The 25,560-nt window shown below is 38.4% G+C and overlaps 2 protein-coding genes and 1 pseudogene across 3 annotated transcripts; all 3 read left to right on the forward strand.

The window, feature by feature from the left end:
- Positions 1 to 8,149: 8,149 nt before the first annotated feature.
- On the forward strand, positions 8,150 to 9,075 carry LOC104438546 (nectarin-1). Its single transcript, XM_010051719.2, has 2 exons — positions 8,150 to 8,255; positions 8,537 to 9,075. Exons 1-2 carry the CDS (start codon positions 8,150 to 8,152, stop codon positions 9,073 to 9,075), a joined length of 645 nt encoding a protein of 214 aa, XP_010050021.2.
- Positions 9,076 to 14,902: 5,827 nt separating this feature from the next.
- Positions 14,903 to 16,356, forward strand: LOC104440493 (annotated as a pseudogene).
- A 2,408-nt stretch (positions 16,357 to 18,764) lies between these two features.
- LOC104438547 (mediator of RNA polymerase II transcription subunit 10b) lies at positions 18,765 to 23,409 on the forward strand. Of its 2 annotated transcripts, none has more exons than XM_010051720.3 (6): positions 18,765 to 18,985; positions 20,756 to 21,037; positions 21,143 to 21,223; positions 21,307 to 21,409; positions 21,497 to 21,586; positions 23,008 to 23,409. In XM_010051720.3, exons 2-6 carry the CDS (start codon positions 20,817 to 20,819, stop codon positions 23,077 to 23,079), a joined length of 567 nt encoding a protein of 188 aa, XP_010050022.1. In that variant the 5' UTR covers positions 18,765 to 18,985; positions 20,756 to 20,816; the 3' UTR covers positions 23,080 to 23,409. The 2 variants fall into 2 exon arrangements, with proteins under 2 accessions (XP_010050022.1, XP_018727250.1); XM_018871705.2 differs by having other exon boundaries at positions 20,832 to 21,037.
- The last annotated feature ends 2,151 nt before the right edge of the window (positions 23,410 to 25,560 follow it).

Below are 25,560 nucleotides of genomic sequence, written 5' to 3' on the forward strand. Positions count from 1 at the left end.
TAGTTGAATGGGCAATAACGGAACAATTGAGGATGGAGGCGATCTTTGGTTCGTTTATTTGCACAAAATCATCAAACCTTTAAGCAAATGACATCAGAAATCTATAGAGCACAAGCTTATCCGACTACTATAAACACAAGACAAAAGAAAATACAAAAGACTTGTTCGGAACCATTTAATTTTCTATTAAAACAAAATTGCGGATGATCTTAAGGATGTCTCCAATAGAATCTTAAGGGAAGAAGACTAGAGTCAACAAGTTTTCGCAATATAGCATCGTCTCTAAAAGAAAATAACTTTCAAAAATCCATATAGTAAAGCTTAAAAGCTTATTCAATTTTGAATCCAATTTTCAACAAAATATTTTCACATTTTTTTTGTGTTAAACTGATTCTATACTAAAATTAACACTAAAAAAACTACTCAAAATCTAATTTCAAAATTTTTTCCTAAATTTTTGAATTTATTTTTCATTATTTATTCCAAAAAATGGGGACTCATATCGGGTTAGGAGACCGGACCTTATGTCGATTGTGTAAAAATGAATATTAGGTTAAATTTGAGTTTGTTTTTCTAAAACGACCTTACTTCTCTTTTTGTTCTTAGGAACAATGAAGTAGGTTTTTTCTACTTCTTGTATTTGGTCCAAATCTACTTCTTGCCTTCTTGGCCACTGATCTATTCTAAAGAATAAAAAATTAGCTGACATTACCAAATTGATTTCTGTTCTTTATCTATTCTGTGAAACAAAAGAGTAGAAAAATAGAGAAATAGAATTATTATCAAACATGGCCTAATTGACCTATATTTAAACTCATATTTTACCCACGAGTCCACGACCCACTAAAAACCCTTTTGCCTCCTTTTGCTTCACTTCATCTCTGTTTCCTTCTACTTCACCGAGACTAAGAAGCTTCGAATCATCCCTCCAATTGCCATCGACGAAATTCCGTCAACCTGTATGCCGAGACCCCTCGATACGTCTTCGTTGTCTTTCGATACTCATTTTCCGCTGCGAGATTGAAACCAAGTACAATCTCAGCACGGACTCTGACCCACGGGATCGATTCGCGATGCAGTAGTTTCTTGGTCGCAGGAATTTGCTTTGGAGATGTTAAGCCCACTGGATCGATTCGCAACACCTGGTAAGTAGTACAATTCTTATAATTGTCAAGTTTCTTTTTTCAATGTGATTTGGTCTTATGGTGATTGTTGTTTGCTAAGGTGGGGTTCGGGATGGTGTGTAGTCTGCGTGTGTTCGTTTGGTGGGTAAATCATTGGGTTTCCCTTGGATAATCCTACCTTCTGTATGTTACTATTATTGTTATTATTTTACTTGTACATTGATGGATTGGGCATGTTATAGTAAAATTTTATGTCGCCTCAACAAAAATTCTCTCAAGTCCTTCGTTTACAAGTTGATAATGCAGTGACATTGCATTATGAAAGGCGTAAGATGATGGGTTGGGGGTGTTTTGTTAACAATCTGCCTGAGTTATTTGTTTTTGATAAGGATAATGATACAAACAGTCCCTAAACTTTGGCCCAATGTGCATTTTGATCCCTATATTTTTCATTTGCTCAATGTAATCTTGCACTTTAGTTCAATGTGCAATGTGATCCTTAAACTTTTAATGTGTTTAATGTAATCCTCGAACTTTGGGTATATGGTCAAAATAGTCCCCGAACTTTATGAAAATGTTCAATATAGATCAAGGACTACATTGAACATTTTCATACAATTCAAGAACTATATTGAACACGTACTTAAATTTCAAGGGCTGTATTCAACAAATCAACATTTCAAGGACCACATCACGGACTATGTTAAACATATACCATAAGTTCAGGAATTGTATTAAACAAAATAAAAGTTTATGGACCAAATTGCACAATAGGCCAAGGTTCATGGACTGTTTGTGTCATTTCCCTTTTTGGTATTCACAGGCTTGATTAGGTTCCGAAAGATGTCAAGGTGGGTCTTTTGATTTTGTGGTATTCTCTGTTTTGTTTGCATTCTTCAATTGCATTTAATTCTCTGGATAGGATAATAAATTATCTTACCTGGTCTTTGGTGACGCTCACCGAACAGTATAAATCCAAATACATCTAGATAAATTGTCAGATAAGAAATACGGTGTCGGGGTGGGATAACCACCGATTATTATAAAATTTTAGAAATTAACTTAACAATTCCTATACATCAGGAAAACCCTACCTTAGGCTAAACTCATTGTCCTCACCGACAGCACCCCATCACCTCTCCAGCGGCTGTCCATCAAGATGGTCTCTCACTTCGGCGTCCATGAGTATTCTCGTTGATGCCTTTGCTCACAGCTAGGGGTAAGCATAATTCTAGGGTGGAACCTAGAACTTGGAAATCGGACCGGTGGGAACCTATATGGTTTCAAAATTCAATGTATGATGGACCGGTAGGTTATAGGTTCCAAAAATTAAGAAACTTGTTATGATGGGTAGGTTTCAAGTCCTAGGTAGATGGAACTTGAAATTTAAAACAAGTTTTTGTATTTTTCTTGATCTCTATCTTTGCACGATCCAACGGTATTCCATAACGTTCAACGATGAGTTTATAATCTGGAACTACTAGTTTGATCTTCCATTTATGAATGAGAATTTTACTTTATTAACATTTCATATTTTTCGTGTGTCTAAATATAAGTTACGGTTAGTAGATTGTAACAACAAGTTATGGTTATTAAAAGAGATGATTTACTATAATCTTCAATTAATAATACAAGTGAAACTTAGGTAGATCTTGGAACCAATCCTAGAACGTGTAACAAGCAGTTTATAGGTTTCAGTGTATTTAGGGTGGATTTCAAGTTCCAAAAAATGAGAGACCTATTTCAACGGCTAGATTCCAGGTTTCAAGCGAAATCTATACAGAGCCTAGATCTGCTCACTTCTATTCACAGCTCACTTGAAAGGTTAAGTCTCGCCACCTCATCCGTGGCTCCCTCTCTTTCTAAGTCAGTTTTCCAACTTTTCCATTATCACTGAATCATTTCTCGGTTCCTCTCTCTACTTTACCTCTAATTACTCATTCTCAACTTCCATTGTTCCATTGTTCCACTGTTTCTCTCTTGGTCAACTCTAACTAGATGTTCATCAAGTGTTTGATGAAATGCCAAAGAGAAATCCTCCTCACTTTCAATTTAGAATATTTTTGTGATTTGAAAATCACTTATACTCTTAACTTTCAACTTTTTTTATTTTTACTTAAATTTAGCGTGGAAAACTCGAAATTGTTTGAAATGATCGGATATTGTGTAAAAAAATGTGCCATGTTTTAGAGTTTACAAAATTTTATTTATAGTTTCAAATTTTAAAATAGAAAGCCGTATAGGTAAATATTGCTAAATAAAAATAAATTTATACGAATTTTGCCTTTACGGAGTACCCAAATTGAACTTGCTCCTACATTTGATCAACGTTGCAAAAGCTTACCTATTTATCTGCAATTTATTTGCACATTCTTTCCATGACGTTGGATTTTGAATTTAAGTCATAAAGGCCTCGAACTGAATTTTTTAGAGAATAAAGAATTATCAGATTTTTGCGGTTAGATATTGTAATCAAGTTATATTATAATAGCTGAAAAATGAACGATTCACGCAACAGTCGAAGCCCTAATCCTCTTTGCTGCTCTCCTGGGCGTTAAAACTCTCTCTCTCTCCCCTGTGCTTTCGGAATCGAGCTGAACTTCCCGTGGAATCTCTCTCGTATGGCTCAGGGAATCGCCCCACCCCGGGTTGACTCGAGCTGGTGTGTCGCCGGCTCTCCTCTGGCATCCAAAGGGTCAATTTCTTTGCCCCGGCAAACGTCGTCGCCGAGGTGAGCTTGCATAATCTCGAATCATCTTCCTGATTACGCGGATTTGTGTCCGGGAAGATGCATGATGTCCCCTCTGTAGGGCACGCTCCCATTCGCGGTTTCTCGGGGCCATGAAGCTTTGTATGCCGGGTGCTGAGATGGGTGAATTGAGAGTTTTTTTTTTTTTTTTTTTACTTTTAAAGATGTTGCGTTTGTTGGGAGATACGCAAGAATCTTCTAGATATTATTGGATATTATTCAGATCAATCAAGATCAATTAATATCGAATCTGATTTGTAAATTATTTAGTTGCCTTTCTCTATACATGCTTTGTACTATAATACTGATCCTGTACATTGAGTTGAAAATATACAGAAATACAGAGAAAATTCCCCCAGTCTTCTTTTCCCTCTTCCTTTCCTTTGTCTTCTTACAGCGTTGATTCTCGATCGAGTTGACCAAAAACTTGGCCAAAATGTAAAACCGACTTTGCTTAATGATGCGTTTAAGGTTGGAGGAGGTTTTACATAGGAAAAGTTGGTGTTCAATTCGAACGGGAAGATCTCTTAGTAAGTAGAGAGCCTCCTTTGTGCGATTTGTGTTGGTTTGATTTTCACGTTGCGGGCTCGGACACCCCCGACTGTCTTAGATAGTATGGTCTCACTCTTTGCGCGTGCGCGTGCGCGCATGCCTGTGTTTCGTCCTATTGTTCTTTTATGACTTCTAAGGGTGAATTGCTCAGAGATGGGTGGATCTAGGCTTGCAATGGTTATGCTGAGATCATGAGGTTTTGCACTTGAGCTTGTATGTATTTAGTTTATGGAGTGTTGGATTTTTTTTGAGTGGTTCAAATTAGGGTCTCAGGAGCAAGAGCTTGGCGTATATAGTAACTTTCCCCTTCCGCATCTTGTAGTTGTTTCGGAGTCCATCGAATTATTGTGGGAAACTTATTGTTTTTTTCTATATGATGGTGTTCTTTTGGACCTTATCACGGTGTTATAGTGTCATTTTGAGAGAGGAAAATTACAAGGATGATTGGACATATTCTATGCTTTAGTTCAATACCAAGGATGTTAAGCTTCAAACTTTGACCTCCTTTAGAGCTTATTCCGTCAATTAATGTTTCTATGCACCTATTCTGCTGCCAACGTCTTTCGTCGAAAGCCCACATGGATGTGTTTTTGATGAGACCTAGGGACCAACTTTTGATGCTGGTTAATATTTTTCCATCCTATTCGCCTAGATACATGGCATCGAATTCCCTTAATTTTATCATTTTAAATGTGATTTTGAGTAAAATTGACTAGAATGACTATATTGAAAAATCATTAAAAAGTTTATGACTAAATTGGACAAATTGAAAAATTTAGAATTGGAATTGTGGCCATATGATAAATTTAGAACTTTTTAAACAATTATCAAAAGGCATATCAAATGAGTTCATTACAACAACCTGATTTCATGACGGTACAAGTTTTGGATGGTAATGTCACATCCTACTTTTATGTGAATATAATAAATCTTGTTGGCTTTACAATCTGAAGGCCAATTTTTAAACAAAGGGGGACCAAAGTTCATGTGCTCGGTGGACTTGTAATAGTTTTAAAAGATGCGAAGGGGGGAGGTTGCATTCCAACATCGATCACTTGCATGTTGCCAAACACCAAAAATGGAGTGGAAAAACGACCTATTGGATAAGGAGATCGAAAGTCGCCGAGGAGATCGAAAGTCGCCGAGGGCCAAAATGCCAAGAATAAGTGGAGTAGATAGATGATATTATAAATAAGAATTGGAATTGTGGCCAATACAATAAATTTATAACTTTTTAGACAATTATCAGAAGGCATATCAAATGAGTTCATTACAACAACATACTTTCGCAACGAAACAAGTTTTGGATGGTACCGTCACATCCTACTTTTATGTGAATATAATAAATCTTGTTGGCTTTCCAATATGAGGGCCAATTTTTAAACAAAGGGGGACCAAAGTTCATGTGCTGGGTGGACTTGCAATAGTTTTAAAAGATGCGAAGGGGGGAGTTTGCATTCCGACATCGATCACTTGCATGTTGCCAAACACCAAAAATGGAGTGGAAAAACGACCAATTGGATAAGGAGATCGAAAGTCGCCGAGGGCCAAAATGCCAAGAATAAGTGGAGTAGATAGATGATATTATAAATAAGAGTTAATACCAAGAAAAACTCCAAAGTGGTATACTTGTGACAAATTTACCATAAACTAATTTTTTGATTACCAAAAATCCAAAACCGGTACACATTTGACAAATTTACCCCAAATTGGTATAGTTGTGATAAATTTACTCTCTGTTAGTTTTCATTAAATTTTACCATCAAATTACGAAGTTGAATAACACGCGACAGTTGACTAGTGTATCAGTTTAGGATTTTATTTTTTGTTTGTTATAGTAATACAATTTTTGTGATTTTTCGTGGTATTAATTTAATTTAACGTAGGGTATATTTGTCACAAATGTATCAGTTTGGGGTTTTTAGCGGTTGAATTAATTATTTTTTAGTAAATTTGTCACAAATATACCGATTTAAAATTTTTATGATCAGTCGGGGTAAATTTGTCACGAATGTACCAATTTGGGGTTTTTCATGATCAAAAAATCAATTTTTTGTAAATTTGTCACAAGTGTATCAGTTTGGAGTTTTTCAAGGTATTAAACTTATAAATAAATGACCTGCCAAAACCCTAAACCTTTGTGCTTAATATGCTTATTTCATTTAGATATGCCATATTTAATTGTCTCCAACTATAAGATTCTAGAGCCGTCCTCAGAGCCTTTCCCAAATTCAGTAAAGGCCTTTGAAAATTCCAGAGCTGAAATTTATAAATCATTTTAACTTGTTTATTTTTATTAAACATTCTTTCGATCAAAAAAAATATTTGGTTACACAAAATAGTAAATGTTTTTATATCTCGCTAAACAATGTTCGTCATGTGCAGATGTTATTATACCTTTTATTTGTGTTACTCCATGATATCTTTCATCATAATGAAAATAAATGTCAATTAGTTTTTTTTTTTTTTAATGTCAATTAGTTAGAACTAACAAAAGTAGCACATTTATTTCTATATAACATTCAAAGAACTACTCTTGATATTTGAAGGATATTTTCATCATTTATCATCAGACACAAGAAAGTTTTTAATTATTGAAGAATGAATAAAAACTTCAAAGATGCTGATAGCTCTTAAAAGACGGAGGATACCCTCATTTATTGCGTTTAAGAATATAAAAAAGTGATTATATAAACGTAACCAAACGACTTTTAAGAAGTCCAAATAGTATGTAAACCGTCAAACGCGTACAATGCATATGCCATATGCCCTGGTAGGTTTCATGTGCCCTTGTAGGTTCCATGTGCAGAAGCCTTCTTTTAAGGTCGCTACATGATAAACTAAGATGTGTATTTTTCTATAGGTAATGAATTCAGAGATGCACATAGAAGTAACCGTGATTTTGATGCAACTCGCAAGCATATTTGGAGTCAGAATCGAATCTTGATATATGTATATATATAGACAGAGGGTGGTGATAGTGACAGCTAATGGTTTGTGGAATTAATTTTCTAAATAATATACTAACGTGTAAGTGGGCATTTCAGATGAGTATAATTACATTTAAGCACTATGAGAATTAACCAAAATCACCCCATAATCGTAATAAACTTTTTATAAGTTTAGTGTGTCAAGCATTGGTTTCATAGCGAAAAAGAGGGATTCGAAGAACAGCACGAAATAAGCTTTTGATAGCAATAGCGGATTCATGAAAGAACCAGCCCTTGATGGCACTCTATTGGTCTTGTCAAGAAAATTTCTGACTTGCTAAAAAGAGCCTTATAAAAGAAGTTTGGCATGTTTTACCAAAAAAAAAAGAAGTTTGGCGTGTCATTCCGCCTTTCAAGTTTCGTGCTCCTTATGCTTTTCTATCAATAGAAAAGCATAAAAATGACAGGGGAGCTAGGAATTATTGAAGAAGTTCATTCTCATAGTTTTGCTGAGTTTAATCATTACAGAAAATTTAAGCTATTTTTCTCCTTTTCCAATTAATTAGTAATTAATTATTTGAGTTTGAGAATGCATTTATTTTGGGGCCAATAGACATGTTTCATGCTTTCAAGTTTGAACTTGTAGCTGCATTCAAAAGTCAATGCCCGATATGTCCTATTTCTCCCTTATAAATAGTTCCCCTCCTAGCTGAAAAGAAGATGTCATTTGCCCGTTCAAGCCTTCTTCTTCACTTTCCTTTTGCACGCCATTAACAATGGAGATCAGTCCAAGAATGGTGGCCACTGTTGTTACAGTCATGAGCTTCACCATCTTCCTGGGTGTCGTTTCTGCTGATCCCGACATGCTTCAAGATGTCTGTGTCGCCGATCTTGCTTCCAGTAAGAGCATATACGCTTGTCTGTGTGCGTTTCTTATAGTTTTCTTCTTAAACTACTAACAACTCTAGACAAGTATCAATAAACCCTAGACATTAATTCTAACATGTACATGGCTTGTTTTCTCTTATACTTCTCCATGACAAGAACTCTGTAGCGCTACTCTTTCTTGTTTCATTAGCCAAACTGTTTTTGTAGTATAGGGCTCATAAGTTTCTCTCACTGATCAAATAATATACACGTTTAAGGCACTGTATGATTCATACTTTTATTGTGTTGAACAGAAGCGATAGTCAATGGATTCCCATGCAAAGCGACTTTCAATGAAACGGACTTCTTCTTTGACGGGTTGGCCAAACCTGGACTCACCAACAACACCTTAGGCTCTCTAGTGACCATGGCCAACGTCCAAAAGATCCCGGGCCTCAACACCCTTGGCGTGTCCCTACACCGCGTTGACTATGCTCCTTTCGGCCTCACCCCACCCCACACCCACCCACGAGCCACCGAGATATTGTTCGTGCTCTATGGGGAGCTACACATTGGATTCATAACCACCGCTAACATATTCGTTGCTAAGACCATCAAGGCGGGCGAGATCTTTGTGTTCCCTAGAGGATTGGTCCACTTCCAAAAAAACGTCCAGAATGCCCCCGCAGCCGCCATTGCGGCATTCAACAGCCAATTGGCAGGGACTCAAATCATCACGACTGCGCTGTTTGGGGCCAAGCCCACGGTGCCTGACGACGTGTTGGCCAAGGCGTTCCAGATTGATGTTGATGAGGTCAAGATGATCAAGGCTAAGCTTGCCCCCAAGAGCTAGTCTCCTTGTAAAATTACATACGCTTCAATTCAAGTTGGATTTGGCCCACAAATAGAATCAAGTTTGACATTGCAATTTCCATTCTACTCCTCTAAGAATTATTATCTTCATTGGTCACAAAAACCCCATGTCTGTAATCTTTGTGTGTCCTTTTTATCGAATAAAAGAGGTTTTGAGCCCCAGAAAAAAGGTTTGAAGATATTACCACTTAGCGCTATTGAAGTCAATTTTAGGGCTTCCTTAGAAATTTTGTGTATGATCTGTCTAATACGTTAATAAATTACCTAAGCAAACATGTTTGACTGATCAAACAAAATAAAACTTGGCTTTTTACTCTCTATCTTGTCCTCGAACAACATCTGGTGAATCAGCAAACTTAAATCAGCTGTGTATATGGAAAGATGCAACTTTGATGAGGCATAAATAGATAATCATGATGGCAAGTCGTGATCAAGGGACTAAAAATTTGAGATAAAATGATTTAATTCTATCAAAATGTGTTCAATCTCAATGAAGAATCTGAACAAACCGCTGAGTAGTTTGCCATGGTATGTACCCCTAGATTTACGCAAGAATTGCAAAACCCATGAGTATGTGGGTTTTTTTTAGGAAATTTAGTTTGATTTAATCGTTAACCAAAGTAGCTTAAGGAGCTGCATAGTTGCTAAACACAGGCATCCTTTCCCTCTCATTTTCAGATAAGCTATAGCTAGCAGAAACTCAAGCAGGACCGTGGTAGCTTTAGTAAGCTAAATGCCATAGATGCATGTGAATACTAGAGAGAAGAAGCGAGGACTTCGCCATTGAATAGACAGCTCTAGACATCATTTGATTGGATCCAGATCTCGTGGGCCGAGCCATTTACTGCTCGCGCAATATCCGAGTTTTAGGCCATGTCCGTTGTATTCTTCTGAGTTCTGAATGCTGGTACTGACGTGAGTTTTCGCAAGGGAGAGATAATATCATACATAAGATAACGAAAACAAATATTTACATCAATCGATGCAGACTTTGCCAATGTACGTGTTGTTGGTCAATGGTGATTATCGGTGCATTGGTGTTCCTTATTCCTTTTAATTATTTTCGAAGGCAGCACTGGTGAGATTGTAAGGATTGGTCCACAATAATCGTTGGCAAGTGCTAAGTGGGACAAATTCCAATATCCAACAAAGCATTTCACATTTCCCTTTCTAACTCACTATTAATAATTTAATACCATCAAGATTTTTTGTTTTTATTAAATGCAATATGAATCTATTAATGGGAATGTAAGTTTATCTTCTAATTTCCAGATTAAATCTATCTTTCCAGTCTCAAAGTCATAGAGGAATCGACCTTATGATCAATGGGTTTTCTCCAATCCCAATTGTTTTTCAATAATCATATATTAGAAGAACGATTAGATTAGAGAGATAACTATGAAATTTATATTTTTTTAATGCGCAAGTCTCGATTAGGGATTTACTATGTGTGGCTTTGTTTCATCGGAAGAGCTTTTCATAAATTAATTAGCCAAATTTTCACATTTTAGTCAATGGAAAAACATTTATGATCAAAATAAAATAGATGCACATAAAATTAGAAAAATAAATGTCCTATTTTGAATAGGAAAAAAATTCCTTTTTTCAAGTGTAACGAGTTTTTTACCAGAAAGGTTTGGTAACTTCTTCAACTTCTATCTTAAGATAGATTTTTACGTGCTTTTCAACATATTACCATATAAAAGAAAACTAACTATTTTCCCTAAAAATGAAACGTGAAGGCGACTTGTTATGGCATCATCTTATGTTTTCATGGGCCTCTTTATATTACTATATGCTTGTTGAGAAAGAATCCACATTACATCATGAAATCAAAAATGGAATGTGAAGGCAACTCATTCTAGCTCAATCTTGCTTGCTCTAAATTTGTTATCAGCATTAATTTTAAGAAACTAATAAATTAAACCAATCACGGAACATCCTCAATTAATGTTCACTATGAAAGCAACAACCCACCCTATGATTCCAATTAAAACAAGAACAAGCACTTTATGGTGCGTTTGGTAACGTTTCGTTTAAAAATTGTTCCAAGCGAAATAGAAAAAAGTGTTTGCATTGGAATAATTTTGAACAAAAACGCATTTTGTAACTGTATAAAATTTCTATTTCTGGAATAGAAAAAGAACATAAACACATTTGGTAACTGCACAAAAATAATGTTCCCAGAATAGAAAAAGAACAGAAACATGTTTGGTAACTGCACAAAATTTCCGTTCCAATTTTTTTTCAAGTGTTTTTTTTTTTTTAATAAAGTGTAAACTTGGTATTGAATTATCATTCTCATGAAATGCTCATCAATTTAATTTTGTTCATATTGAGTGAAAACAAACATTCTAAACATGATCAATTTGCTTACTTGGAAGAAAATTTTTTAAGTTTGTACCAAAATATTCCCAATTGTTTTTTTTTTTGGTTTTTTTTAATAAAGTGTAAACTTGGTTTTGAATTCTCATTCTCATAAAATGCTCATCAATTTAATTTTGTTCATGGTGAGTAAAGTCAAACATTCTGAACATGGTTATAAGTGCATACTTTGAAGAAAATTTTATAAATAAACTTTGTACCAAATTTTTCACACGTGCCTTTTTTTTCAATAAAGTGTAAACTTGGTATTGCATTATCATTCTCATGAAATGCTCATCAATTTAATTTTGTTCATGGTGGGTGAAGACAAACATTCTGAACATGGTCATGTGCATGTAAAATTTGTACAATAAGAGCTAGCTAAAAAAAGAATATCTTATAGATCTCTACATAGACCCTTTCATACATAACATCACAATAATGAAGTAATATAGTTCATTGTTCAACTTCATCACATTGAATTTGATAAGTGAGTACTTAAAAACAAAATTACAAAAGTCGGAAACACAAAGTCATGAAATCTCAGGCATATTATAATCCCTTGCCATTTTATTTGTAATCCTTGTCCTAAGCATGTTTATTCCAGGTGCATCATGCAATGTATCATCTGCAACCTCCACTTCTGTAGGTCTGCATGAATAACTGTTTCCAAAGTCAGCAAATTGCGATTTATGTGGTAGGGACTAGCAAATTGCAGACAAAGCAAGGGAAAAAAATACGTCTTTGTGGATTGGCACCAGCAAGGCGGAACTTTGGATGGATCCACCAACACCAGCATTGTTCACCTAGGAAGAAGACAACTAATTGAGATAGAGTGAGAAACAAGGAAAAGAGAAGGAAACAGTCACCAAAATGAGTGCAAATATGCAAGAGGCTTCCACAATACAGGATAAATTTTAATTCCACATTGCAACAAAAATCAAATGATGGAGACGGACATTATCATTGCCAAAAATCAATGTACCAAGCCTATTTTGGCAAAAAAATCCTTTGAAAATGATTATTTAAGTTTCACAACTTTTATAAAGTAATTAGTTAAATGATTTCAATGACTTAACTTGCCAGAAAATGTAACATGTTACTGTAATAGAAGGGATGAGATTTTGAGAGGTCATTTTCCTCTCTTTAGTTATGTAAAATAAACTCCAAGTCTATCATTTGAAAGTATTTGCATGTTTTTAATACTACTTGTATGATTTTTCCATTTATCGTTTGATCAATAAGAAAAATTGACTAGCTTCTTATAATTATATTTATTTTATCCAATGATTATCTTGTCAATATTTGTAAGAACCCAATTTGGTTTATGTCGCCTAAGCTCCCAAAAAGAGTACCCTAGTAATCACATAATGTGATGACAATTTAGAATTAGGTGTTTTTTCAACTGGGACTCTTCCATGCAATCCAAAATTTTGGGATATTCTAAACTTCCGCTTAAGGAACGACATACTTGTTAGTCATCAAATAATACTCTCTCTGTTTAATGTGTCATTCATACAATCATGTTACCTTATCGTTTGATCAACAGGATTGACACTAATACAAGAATTAATAGTATTAGGATGCATCCACATATGCATCAATCTCTCCTAGTTGCAACACAATCCAAAGATCTTCAAAAAGTTCAATAATCAATATCATTAGGCGCTCGCTGCTCTGCTCGCTTGAGCGTGAGCAGCAAGTAGAGAAACAAGCGAGCAAACGCTCGATGCTCTGCTCGCTCGAGCGTGAGCAGTAGCAAGCGAGCAGAGAAGCAAGTCTACTCACTGCTCTGCTCGCTCAAGCGTGAGCAACTCACTGCTCTGCTCACTCGAGTGTGAGCAGTGAGCAGAGAAGCAAGCGAGCAGACGCTCGCTGCTCTGCTCGCTCGAGCATGAGCAGCAACGAGCGAGCAAAGAAGCAAGCGAGTGAGCAGAGCAGGGCTCGCTGCAAGCAAACGCTCGAGCGAGCTGCTCATCTGGGCGAGCATGCTCGTCCAGATCTTGAGCAACGTCTGCTAGCCAGATTTGGGCGAGCGTGCTCGTCCAGATCTCAAGTGAGCAGACGAGCCGCTGCCGCAAATCTGACAAGCAACGGTGCCCTAGATCTGGGCGAGCAACGCTCGCCCAGATCCACGAGACTCGCTCGAGCAAGCGTCTCGCAGATGTGGGCAAGCACTGGCTCAAGCTCCGAGCAGCCATCGCCCAGATCTGTGAGAGGTGGCTCTCGTTGAAGCCCTCGTCAATCAGTGAGGGAAGAGCAGTGAGCAGGTTCACCTGGTGAAGGAGCAGCGGCTGTCGGCACCGGAGAGGACAACGATGGAGAAGCCTGATGATCTCGAGACAGAGGTGGCTGTCGGCGCCGGAGAGGACGACGGTGGAGAAGCCGGATGGTTTCGAGATAGAGGCGGCTGTCGACGCCGAAGAGTGGGAGGCACTAGAGAAGACGACGGTGGAGAAGATGCAGGAGGAGAGGCGGTATTCGAATGGCTGAGCAAGAAACAAAAAAGAAACACGAGAGCTGATGTTTTTGTTCCTTTTTTGTTCTTAAAATGTGTTCCAAAAATAAGAAACAAATTTTTTTTTGTTTTTGTTTCATTCCAATTGTGTTTTGGGAACAAAAAAATAATTTTGAAACAAAAATGCAAACAAACGCGTTTCTGTTCCTTTTTTGTTCCCAAAAAAAAAAAAAAAAAACAAAAAAATTGTTTAAAAACAGAAAAAAGAAATCAAAACAAACAGACCCTTAGTGATCATGGCTTTGGCATTAACTAATTATTGTATTCAACTTGATCAGGATAAGTTGGCAAATTAAATTCCACTCCCTTATTCTTATGCAAATGGCGAGTTGCCTCATCTAGGATTGAACATCAACCGTGCTTTTACATAAAACAAAACGCAATAAGATTATACATAAGTTGAACATCACGAGGGTCTTGCCCAATACACATGTGCATTGTGCCAAGCCCGTGAAAAGAGCATATGAGTGATCAACTTTATGCAGGAGCATCGACTTAATGATAACAAAAAATCTGACATCATGTCCTTGCTGTCATCACTCCATCCCCTCGGTGCATAACCCATTATGTATCTGTGTAGTTGGATAATTATTATTTAGACTCAGACCCGATGTCTATTTTATGAGTCTTGAAAATTGGATGATCGAGACATACTTATCTAATCAGGAAAGTCGAGTGGTCATCACTGCGCACCCCTTTACAATTTGTACGTCGGGCTATCTAGCTCGTGGCTTAGCATGATGACTATGCATATCTTTTTTTTTTTTTTTTGATTATGCATATCTTTCAGATGAGCTCTTTGTATCCAATAATCATGTGGATTCGATTGATTTTCTAGCTAAACAAAAGAAGTTACCCATGTCATTGGACAGTACACAAGATCAAATGGCCAATTACGATCCGTCTCTTGAGTTTTTGAAACACACTCAGCTCAGCATTGTGTCGGACCATGTACGCATGTCAACGGCGCAAACCATCCTCGCCCTCCTGCAAGGGTGCAACAGCCTCAGGAGGCTCAAGGCCATCCGCGCGCGGGTCTTCGTCCACGGCCTCCAGAGCGACCCCTCCATCTCGGGCAAGCTTCTCCACTTCTGCGCCGTCTCTGTCTCGGGTTGCTTGGCCTACGCTCGGACTCTGTTCAACCGCATCGAATGCCTGCCACGATTGGAGCTCCATCTTCAGAGGCTTCGCCGTTGGCGCGTCCCCTCGTGAGGCCCTTCTTTACTACAACGGCATGCTTGGGTCTCCCTTTTCTTGCCCCGATGGCTACTCTTTCTCGTTCGCTCTCAAGGCGTGTGAGAGAGTTGGGGACGAACGGAAGTGTGGAGAGATTCGTGGGACCATGATTCGATCTGGGTATGAGGTAGATGTCATGGTTTACACGAATTTGACGAGGTGCTATGCGGGGAATGGGTTGGCTGAGGACGCGCAGAAGGTGTTCAAAGGTATGTCTGAGAGGATCTTGGTTTCTTGGAATTCCATGATCTCCTGTTACTCTCAGGCTGGTCTGCACCATGGGGCCTTAGGGTTGTACCGTCGGATGAGGAAAGAGAATGTGGATGTCGACGGCTTCACGTTGGTGGGATTGCTCTCGTGCTGCGTTCCCGTGGGGGCGTTGAATACGGGAGTTGAACTGCGTAGGAGGGCTAGTCGAGAGGGACTTTTGGGGAACATTTATGTTGCAAATGCTCTTATCGACCTGTATGTAAATGAGGTGACTTGGCGGGGGTTCTTTCCGTCTTTAATGGGATGTCAAAATGGGATGTTTTCACGTGGAACTACGTGATCAACGCGTATGGAGTGAATGCGTGTGCGCATGAAGCCATCTTTTTCTTCAGGCAGATTTTGAGAGAAGGTGCATGGCCCAGCTCCATCACCTTCCTAGGATTGCTGTCGGCTGTAGCCACCAAGGCCTAGTGGACAAAGGGTGTTGAGTTTTTCCACGTGATGAGCTCTACGTTCAACTTAAAGCCAGAAATTAAGCATTATGGATGCATGGTTGATTTGTATGGACGTGCTGGGAAGCTTGAAAAGGCGCTGAAAATGATAGGAACCTCTCCTTTTCTGGTCGATCCTGTCATTTGGCGAACTCTTCTAGGTTCTTGCAAGATCCACCAAAATGCGTGCATAGGGGAGATTGCCACTAAGAATCTGGTCGAGCTTGGTGCATGTAATGCAGGGGACTGTATACTTCTTGTTACAATATATGCCGAATGCAATGACAAGCAAGGTGTTGCAAGAATGAGAGGGTTAATCAAAAGCCAAGGAATTAGGACGATTCCTGGTTGGAGCTAGATTGAAACTGGCAACCAGGTTCATAGATTTTTTGTGGATGACCAGTCACATCCTGATCGAGACGAAATCTGTCGTAAGTCATAATTGCATAAAAGGAGGATAAGTAGTGGCTGTGGCGCGTGTGAACTCTTCCGACTCTTCATGGTTTGCTGTGAAAAAGAATAGGTTGATCTCAGGTGTAAAGGAAGAGCTGCTAGTAAGAGGTGAAAGAACAAGCAAGGGATTGGGTGTGAAAAAGTGTTCTTGCTCGTTTACTTCTTCTTTTAGCCTTCCTTGAAGCATTTGGAGAAAGAGAATGCATAAGAGTTGGGCCGGAGGTACGGTAATCTTGGCCAAAATAGGACACCCGAAGGGCCCGGCACGCACAATCCTATCCCATCTAAGTCTGAGTTTAGCCCTTGCATTTCAGACAGCCGTTAAGTGGATATACATGTTCAAAACATGTTTAAAATAACATACGCTAAGGCAAACTCATGACATCCTTCACCTTCGAATTTCTAAATAATATGCGAGCTAATATTACTATAAACAATGACAACACAACCGATAATGTCTTAAATTTGAAATTTTCTTTCTTTAGCGTTGCCGCATCTTGTTTTGCATGTTTTAGTTGTGCCTCGAGAGCCTTGATTTCAGCATCCTTGGAACATCCATCATCTTCATCATGGGTTGGCACTAGTTCTTCTTCGACATTGCTCCGGTGAAATTTTTTTGACATGCTCCTTGTGATTGATTGATTCATGCATCAATCCATATAAAAAAATCACAACTTTCCCCTCTGTTGTTGGGGTTGTATCTCAAAAAGCCATTATATCTTCTTCCATGATTTTCTCTTGTCCTAGCTATACATAGAGGAGATTTTAGGCCACAATGGCAAAATACATACGCATTGTTGTCAGTTGGAGGGACCAACATCACCGATTGTGACATATTTGATGATATCTTCATGAATTTGCTTACCTCCTCCTACAATGATATCTCATTGTTAGTTTTGGGACAATTCCAATAGTCGAGATAATGAGCAAACATAAATGGACAGATGAACATATAACATATGAACATAAACATCAATGAAATCTTGTTGCCGAAATCTTGTTGCCAAAATCTTGTTGCCAAAATCTTTGTTTCTAGAGGAAGTTGGAACATTGTTTTATTAAAAATAGTAATAATAAAACCAACAACATGCGTAAGTACCTCGCCAGTGAATTGCATAATGGGTATTTGTTGTCAATCCCAAAAGTCAATTAAAAAACCAAGTCACGAGAGAGTGCACATTGGATGATGACTAGAAAGCTTTACATACTGGAAGTCTAAGATGAGCAACCACCAGTCACACAAGCATGAGTAGAAACTATATCCAAATTTTATTGACAAAGAAACTAGTGAATCATAGAACCTACAAAGGTTTAAGAAAAATTAGCCTTTTTAAGAGTCAAAATAACCCACACTATCACTGGGCTTACATCACTCTAAAGCATAGAGGATTTATAATTTTGCTTACATGGAATGTTAATCAGACCTCTTAACATTGTTCTCCTCAAGAAACTCGACCACAATTTTTGAATTATTATCCCATATGATGTTCTTACATTTCATCACATACACTCAAGAAAATATTCTTCATGTTTTACTTTTTCTTATACTTGCAATGCACGAAGAGATTTCAGTGGGTCATTAGCTAAGTCCAACCAACAAAGATGCAATATCAAGAGAGGTAAAGGAAAATAAAAGATGCTGGCAACTTTGACTAAACCTGCACAGTAGCTTTGCCATCTAAACTATCGTTGACCTGTGTGAACAAACATTGTAAACCATTTTCTTCAGTTATCAACAATACAATTGATTGTAATAGATATAGATGTAGTCAAGATCGGCAAACATAGTTTTAGAACTTGAAATTTTGAGGTTTTTATAAAAACTTATTCCGTCAGTGAAAAAAAGAACAATTCATTGCATGACATCAATTGGGCCGATTATTACCGATAGGCGGCTAATAGAATTTAAATAAATAATATTAAAAAAAAAACAAGATGAATTAGGCTCGATTCAAAAGAAAATCATCTTACAAACTTACCTTAGAACATCGAGCAAGGTTCCAGCAAATCTAGGGATAAAAAAAAAAAAAAAAAAAAAAAAAAACTATCTGAATCTTGCCTTTATTGAATACCCAAATTGAATTTGCTTCTACATTTGATCAAAGTTGCAGCAGCTTACCTATTTTTTTGCAATTTATTTGCCCGTGTTTTCTGCGACGTTGGATTTGAAATTAAGTCATTAGAGTTCCTCTAACTGAACTTGAGAGAGTAAAGAATTATCATATTTTTGTGGTTGATATTGTAATCAGGTGATATTCTATATACATACATACATACATACATACATACATACATATGTGTGTGTGTGTGTATATATATATATATTAGATTTTGACCAATTTTATGGTCAACTCAATCGCTGAAAAATGAATGATTTTAAGCAACAGTCGAAGCCCTAATCCTCTTTGCTGCTCTCCTGGGCGTCAAAACTCTCTCTCTCTCTCTCTCTCTCTCTCTCTCTCTGTGCTTTCGGAATCGAGCTGGACTTCCCGTGGAATCTCTCTCGGACGAGTCAGTGAGTCGCCCCGCCGCGTCGACTCCGGCGGGTGCGTCGCCGGCTCTCCTCCGGCATCCAAAGGGGGTCAATTCTCTTTGCCCCGGCAGCCGTCGTCGCCGAGGTGAGCTCGCATGATCTCGAATCCTCTTCCTGATTGCGCGGATTTGTGTGCGCCCCCATTCGCGGTTTCTCGGGGGGGCGTGAAGCTTTGTATGCTTGCTGGGTGTTGGGTGAAACCGCTTCGGGGGTGCTGAGATGGATGAATTGAGAGGTTTTCTGTTTCTTGAGATATTGCATTCGATTCTCGACGACTGGGTCTTCGCTTGATGAAGGTTGGAGGGTTTACGTCGGAAAAGTTGGTGTTCAATTTGAATGGGAGCCTCACTCATTGATTCTGGTTTTTTGCTTTTTTGGGTCCTATTTTTCTTTTTGGGTTTGTAAGGGTGGGCTTGAGGATCCATAGGTCCCTTTACGTCATGGGTAATTGCTTAGAGATGAGTGGATGTAGGCTTGCCCTAGTTGTGCTGAGATCACAAGGTTTTTAAGGAGTGTTGGGTTTTCTTATTAGTTCAAATTGGGGTCTTACGAGCAAGAGCTTGGTGTACATAGTGACTTTTCCCTTTCGGCATTTTGTAGTTGGTTCGGAGTTTATTGAATCATTGTGTGAAACTTATTTTGTTTTCTATACGATGGTGTTCTTTGGGACCATATCACGATGTTATAATGTCATTTTGAGAGAGGAAAAATACAAGGATGATTGGGCATCTTTTATGCTTGAGTTCGATACCAAGGATGCACAGCTTCAAACTTTGACCTCCTTTTGAGCTTATTCCATCAATTATTGTTTCGACGCACATATTCTGCACCTCACGTCTCTCGTCGAAAGCCCACATATCCTCTGTGATGTAATCAGATCTGGATGTCTTTTTGGTGAGACCTAGCGATTAACTTATAATGCTGGCTAATTTTTTTCCATCTTGTTTGCCTAGAGACGTGGCATCAAATTCCCCTTTTCCTATCATTTTATATGTGATTTTGAGGGACAGAAGAATAAGGAAAATTAAAGAGTTAACTGCTCGTACACTTGTCAGCATGTTCTTGCTTTTTGGCTGGGGGAAGCCATTAGCAGAGGAATCTGAAGCCTATTGTATAGAGACCTTGATGTAATCTAATTTTCAGAAAGCTAATTGGCATTGTCTTCAACTTTGATATCTTGGTTCAGAACTGGTAGATGCCTTTCACTTTTGTCTATTGGTTTTTAATGAGGATGTAAACTCATTTGTTCTGTGATTAAGTTGGAAGTATTCCAATTTCTTGTGCCTCGAGCACTGTACTTCACCTACTGAAACTTTCTGGAACCATTAACATCAGATATATAATTCATTTTGCACAAAACAACAGAAAGACGATCAATGTCAAGTCCAATTGGCTTCCACTGTACCCAATAGAATAAGATCTCTAGTGACATGCCCCATTTCTATTGATAATCAATTGCAGATCCAGGATTGGATTGATTTGTTTGCAAGTTTATATAGGCTGGGTTTTAATTGAAGAAATCCATACCTTAGGGACCATATGATTTTCCCTCAATAGCTGGTGGATTGATTTATTTAGCTATTCTTATACAAGTTTTATTCATTGCATGTTGATAATGTATATGATATATGAAATCATGATGTAGTTCTCTTAATCCTGTTTATCTAATGCACATGATGTGTTTTGTGGTTCTCTTATTAGTACACATAATGTTGGCTTTGGGGCATGTTGGCACATTCATATTACATAGGAAATATGGATTTAGATCTTTAAATCTCTTCGTATACCAAACATGATGTGTATCACATTTCTCACTTTGGTAAAAGTATTCGTTTCATGTCTTGTATCTGCTCAGGTGATCAGTAGATGACACAGATTTTGAGTGCTTTACATTGGAAGACTGAGAAATAACTAATATGGATCCATCACAGAATACCATGGCAAGCATGGGTGTGAGTGGTGGGAATGGGGTGATAAATCCCCAAAATGATGTTACTTCAGCTTCACAAGATGATCCGAAGCAGGACCTCAATCAGGTCATCAATTCTATCCAGAAAACTTTGGGTCTCCTCCATCAACTCTACCTCAATGTCTCATCCTTCAATACTGGCCTTCAACTCCCTCTCCTCCAGCGCATGTAATTTTTCTCTTAATTTTATCTCCTTCCATAGCCCTAGACTTAGAAGTTCTCAAGATTTATATATGTATACTTCAACTGATCGCACTAATCTGTGGCTTCCAGAAATTCTCTTGTCTTGGAGCTCGACAACATGGTTAAGTTATCAGAAAAGTGCCACATTCAGGTTCCAGTGGAGGTCCTCAAGTGAGTCGGCAATCTCAATCTTTAATACCTTCTAGAAGCTTTTCTAAGTTCATGCATTCAACTCGTTGTTTTCTGTTATTCAGCTTGATTGATGATGGCAAGAATCCAGATGGATTTACAAAGGACATCATCAATGGTTGCATTGCAAAAAATCAAATTACGAAGGGAAAAACTGATTCCTTCAAGGTACCATTTTCTTGTAAACCATACACAATCCTCAGTTCCTGATACAAGAAATATCTTCTTACTAATATTCGTTTTTCACTTTATCAGGGTCTACGGAAGCATCTTCTAGAGGAACTTGATCAAGCATTCCCAGATGAAGCTGATTCTTTTAGAGAGATAAGAGCAGCTTCTGCTGCTGTAAGTTCTTATTATTTCTCGGTCCTCTCCTCCAGTGGTTTATTATTGCTTTGTCACATAACTTGGCTTGAACACTCCCTTTGATGAAAATACAATCTTAAAGCACTGATACCCACTTAAGAGTATTTTTCGTTGGGCTAAAAGCCATCCAGCGAAGCAACTTCAGAAATAATTAATTTTAACTTCATCTAAAGTGTGAACAAATTTTAATGACTATAAATGCAAATTTTTATGTCTTGAAAAGTTCTCAGGTGATTATTATTAGATATCTCACTAATGCTACAAGTAATTGCCGTGTTTGGTTCATCTATAATCTTTTCTCAAAGCACGTTTTACTTTCTTGCTAATATGAAGAATTATTTTAATTCTGAAAATTGATGAAGAAATACAGTTAGGTGATTTTAAATGTAATATGTACACAATTTGACAGATTTGATGAGTTTGATTTTAATGCAAGTCTAACCTCAAGATCTAAACTTAGAGTTAAGAAAAGATTGAAAAGGAAAGCTCATTCCAAGCTCCTCCCTTAAGCCCGGAGTTAAAGCTTGAAAACTAAAAGCAACATACAACATGGTTGCATCTATTATTGGTCATTGTTTTTTAGAGAGATAAGAACAACTGCTGCTTCTTTTAGTTCTCGTTTCATTTAGGTTCCTCTTCTCCAGTTGCTTAATTTTGGGTAGTCATCCCCTGGCTTGTGTGTTTGAAGGCGATCCCTGAAGAAAAAAGGATTTTTGAGTGTTTTTGCCTATTTAAGTTGGATATTCATCATCAAATAGCGTGAGGGATGAGTTATATGAGCTAGGTAGTTAGCAATGTTGTGGATAGAATTTTAAGTAGGGGGAGGCCTTGGAGTACTGCAGAGCAGAAGCATTTCAGGCTCAGAAATATGTAGCTTTGTATCTTCAGTTTTAGTTTTCTTGTCTGGTATAATTATTTAATACTGACGAACAGATATAACTGGAATCTATAGTGCAAAATATCATGAATGATTGATGGCGGGCATTAAGCATCCATAGAAGTCATGGTTATTTTTGGCCAATTTTTCTTGTTCATTTTCTCAACAAATGAGGGAGTAATGCTGGGTATGTGAAGGGTACCTGAAATTATTATACTAACCTGTGAAAAATTATCAGCAGGCCTTTAAATAAGTAACACTCAATGAGCCTTCAACATCATTCCGTCATCGATTTTATAAGTCATCAATTCATGTTCATTCTTTGGATAATCAATTTGAGCTTGGCAGGGTCTTTTGAACTAAAAAGTCACTGATTGTATCTATATCCCAATAGTAGAGCTGATTGAATTCATGAAACAGGCGTAGTGGGCAGCGTCTACTAGTGGTTCATTTCATGGTGAAAGTACTATAAAAATGTTTCTGATCTTAGAAAAAGAGTCCTCATAGTGTTTTCTTGATACAGGAAGCGAAGCGGCTAGCTCAAGCGCAAAGTTCCTTGCCAAATGGCGATATGAAGGTTAAAGCTGAACCATAGGCGAACCAGTAGCTTATACCAAAAGACACTGTAAGCGCCTCTGTGAATTCGCCACCCCTTTCTGTCACTGGAGAAATATAAGGCATCAGTAATCTAGATATCTGCAGTTAAGGCATTTCAACGAGTGTATTGATGCCTCAGCTTCTCTTAGGATGAGGCAAAGGCTTTCCATGCTACCCACCTTATTGGCCGTTCATTATGAAAGTGTCATGGTTCTCGGGACTAATACAGTTGTAACTATGAGATTTGGAAATGCTGATAAGGCAAATTTACTTTGGGAAACCAATTGTGTCACGGCACAATTTAAGAGTTAATGATGGTTGCATGCTTCGTTTGGCTCTTCAGTTTGAGCGTCCTACTTAGTTTATGTCTGTGGTACTCAAAACTGCACCTAGCAAGTTTAAACACAATTTGATCGATTAGCCGGTTGACCATATTGCACTGTGTTCCGACTCATAAGGGTGCGTTTGGTAACGTTTCGTTTAAAAATTGTTTCTTGGGAATGAAAAAAAAAAAAAGTGTTTACATTCAGGGAACAATTTTTGAACAAAAACGCGTTTGGTAAATCCGTTTTAGAAATATAAAAAAATGTAAAACACGTTTGATAAGTTTGTATAATTTTTTTTATTTCTTTTAATTTTTTAATATTTTTATTTTTATTTTCTATTTTCTTTCTTATTTTTCTTATTTATTTTTCCTTTTTTTCTTTTTCCTTTTTCCTTCTTTTGGCCGCCGCCATGGCTATGGCGGCGGCCGGCGACCTCGCCCGGCCACGGCGAGGCTCGCCGCCCCCCGAGGCTCGCCGCCGCCGGGCGAGCTCGGCCTCGCCCAGATCCGGGCGAGATTGAGCTCGCCCAACCAGCGCGAGGTCGGCTCGCCGCGCCGTGCCGACGGTGACCCGAGCCACACCGTCGTCTCCCTCCACCACACGGCGACCGCACTCGACGCCTCCTCGCCGCCCGCACGGTGACCGCCCCTCCGCCTCACGGTCGATCGACGCATCGCGGGTCTCGAGCCTTCGTTCGCCATCGCCGCATCGATCTCACCGCGCCGTGACCCACGACTTCGAGATCCGCTCGATCGCCGACCCCGCACCGGCCCACGACTCGACCGGCCGTCCCGCCGCCCGCTCGTAGACGTCCGCCGCCGAGACCCCACGGCCGAGCCCCGCACCGCAGCCGCCATCGCCGCCCGCCCGACCCGCGACCCATTACGTCACCCGCTCACGGTGGAGACGCTTGCGCGCATTGTCGGTGCCGGAGAGGTTGACGGTGGAGAAGCCGAATGGTCTCGAGGCAGGCTTTGTCTGGGGAGAGCGCGCTGAGAAGACGATGGTGGAGACGCTTGCAGGAGGAGAGGGTCGCAGGAGAACACCATTTTGTTTCTTTTTGTTCCTCAAATATGTTTCAGAAATAAGAAACAAGAATTTTTGTTTCTTATTTCTGTTCCCTTTTGCTTTTTAACAAAAGAACAAAAAAAAGTAAACGCACGAAATAGGTGCCAAACGCACCCTAACAGGTTCGAATTCATTATGCTTTTAGGTCAACTAGTGAGGTTAAATGAAGTGCACGGACAAGTGAATGGCTGGTGCATCGAGAACTAAAATTGGAAGGGGAACGTCTCTTGGATTTCTTGACCAATGAAATCAACACCCATTTATCTAATCAGAATCTCATATAGTCTCACCTCTGCCCAAGCCACCTTGTTGAGGGCCGCGGTGACTGTGCCACGGTAGATTTGTATCTAAGTCTCAAGATGAATACGGCGATCCTACGGGGCTTCGCTATTGGGAATTGTACACCGATTCCATAAATATAACACAAGCAAACAATCCACACAAGCAAAACATAATTATTAAAGAACAGAATCGACAGAAACACACCGAAAAATTTGTTATAGAAGTTCACCTAAATTAGGGCTATGTCTCCATGTAAAGGCATTCTACAAAACCATTGGACTTTAAAAAAAGTATAAATATAATGATAATATTCTCTCAAGATCATCGCACAAAAAGTTTCCACCTCAATTTTATTGTTGTATTGACTTATGCGATTTCGAGTTTTCAACTTTTTAGTGGTACATAGAGATCTTTCTAATAAAGATAGTCCTTGATCTAAAATCATGCATATCAGACTTATCGATTTTATCATCTCTTATATCGTTTGCTTTTAATCAAAAGTCACCGAAAACCTCGCAATGTTTTCGATTAGCGAACTCAGGCTTTGACATTAATTGTTAGGAATCATTCACTGATCCCCAAAAAAAAAAAAAATGAGTAAATAATCCACACAGACTGTATATAATAATAAAAGGACATAATCGAAGAAACACACTAGACATTTTGTTGTAGCTTTTTAACCTAAAAACAAAATGAAGTGAAAAGACAAAAATGACCCTTAATTAAAAAAAGAAAAAAAATTGGTTTCACTGGCCAGCATTTGCAACTCGACCCGAGCCCCTTGCCACGGCTAATGCCAATTG

The sequence above is a fragment of the Eucalyptus grandis genome, chromosome 3, assembly GCF_016545825.1.
Source record: "Eucalyptus grandis isolate ANBG69807.140 chromosome 3, ASM1654582v1, whole genome shotgun sequence".
Taxonomy (NCBI): domain Eukaryota; kingdom Viridiplantae; phylum Streptophyta; class Magnoliopsida; order Myrtales; family Myrtaceae; genus Eucalyptus; species Eucalyptus grandis.

What these genes read in the sequence shown, in the direction of transcription:
- LOC104438546 (XM_010051719.2), top strand. Translation starts at nt 8,150, where the DNA reads ATGGTGGCCACTGTTGTTACAGTCATGAGCTTCACCATCTTCCTGGGT. An exon ending in TGTCGCCGATCTTGCTTCCA is followed by an intron (nt 8,256 to 8,536) that starts GTAAGAGCATAT and finishes TGTGTTGAACAG; the next exon opens with AAGCGATAGTCAATGGATTC.
- LOC104438547 (XM_010051720.3), top strand. Translation starts at nt 20,817, where the DNA reads ATGGATCCATCACAGAATACCATGGCAAGCATGGGTGTGAGTGGTGGG. An exon ending in GAAAAACTGATTCCTTCAAG is followed by an intron (nt 21,410 to 21,496) that starts GTACCATTTTCT and finishes TCACTTTATCAG; the next exon opens with GGTCTACGGAAGCATCTTCT. An exon ending in TAAGAGCAGCTTCTGCTGCT is followed by an intron (nt 21,587 to 23,007) that starts GTAAGTTCTTAT and finishes TTCTTGATACAG; the next exon opens with GAAGCGAAGCGGCTAGCTCA.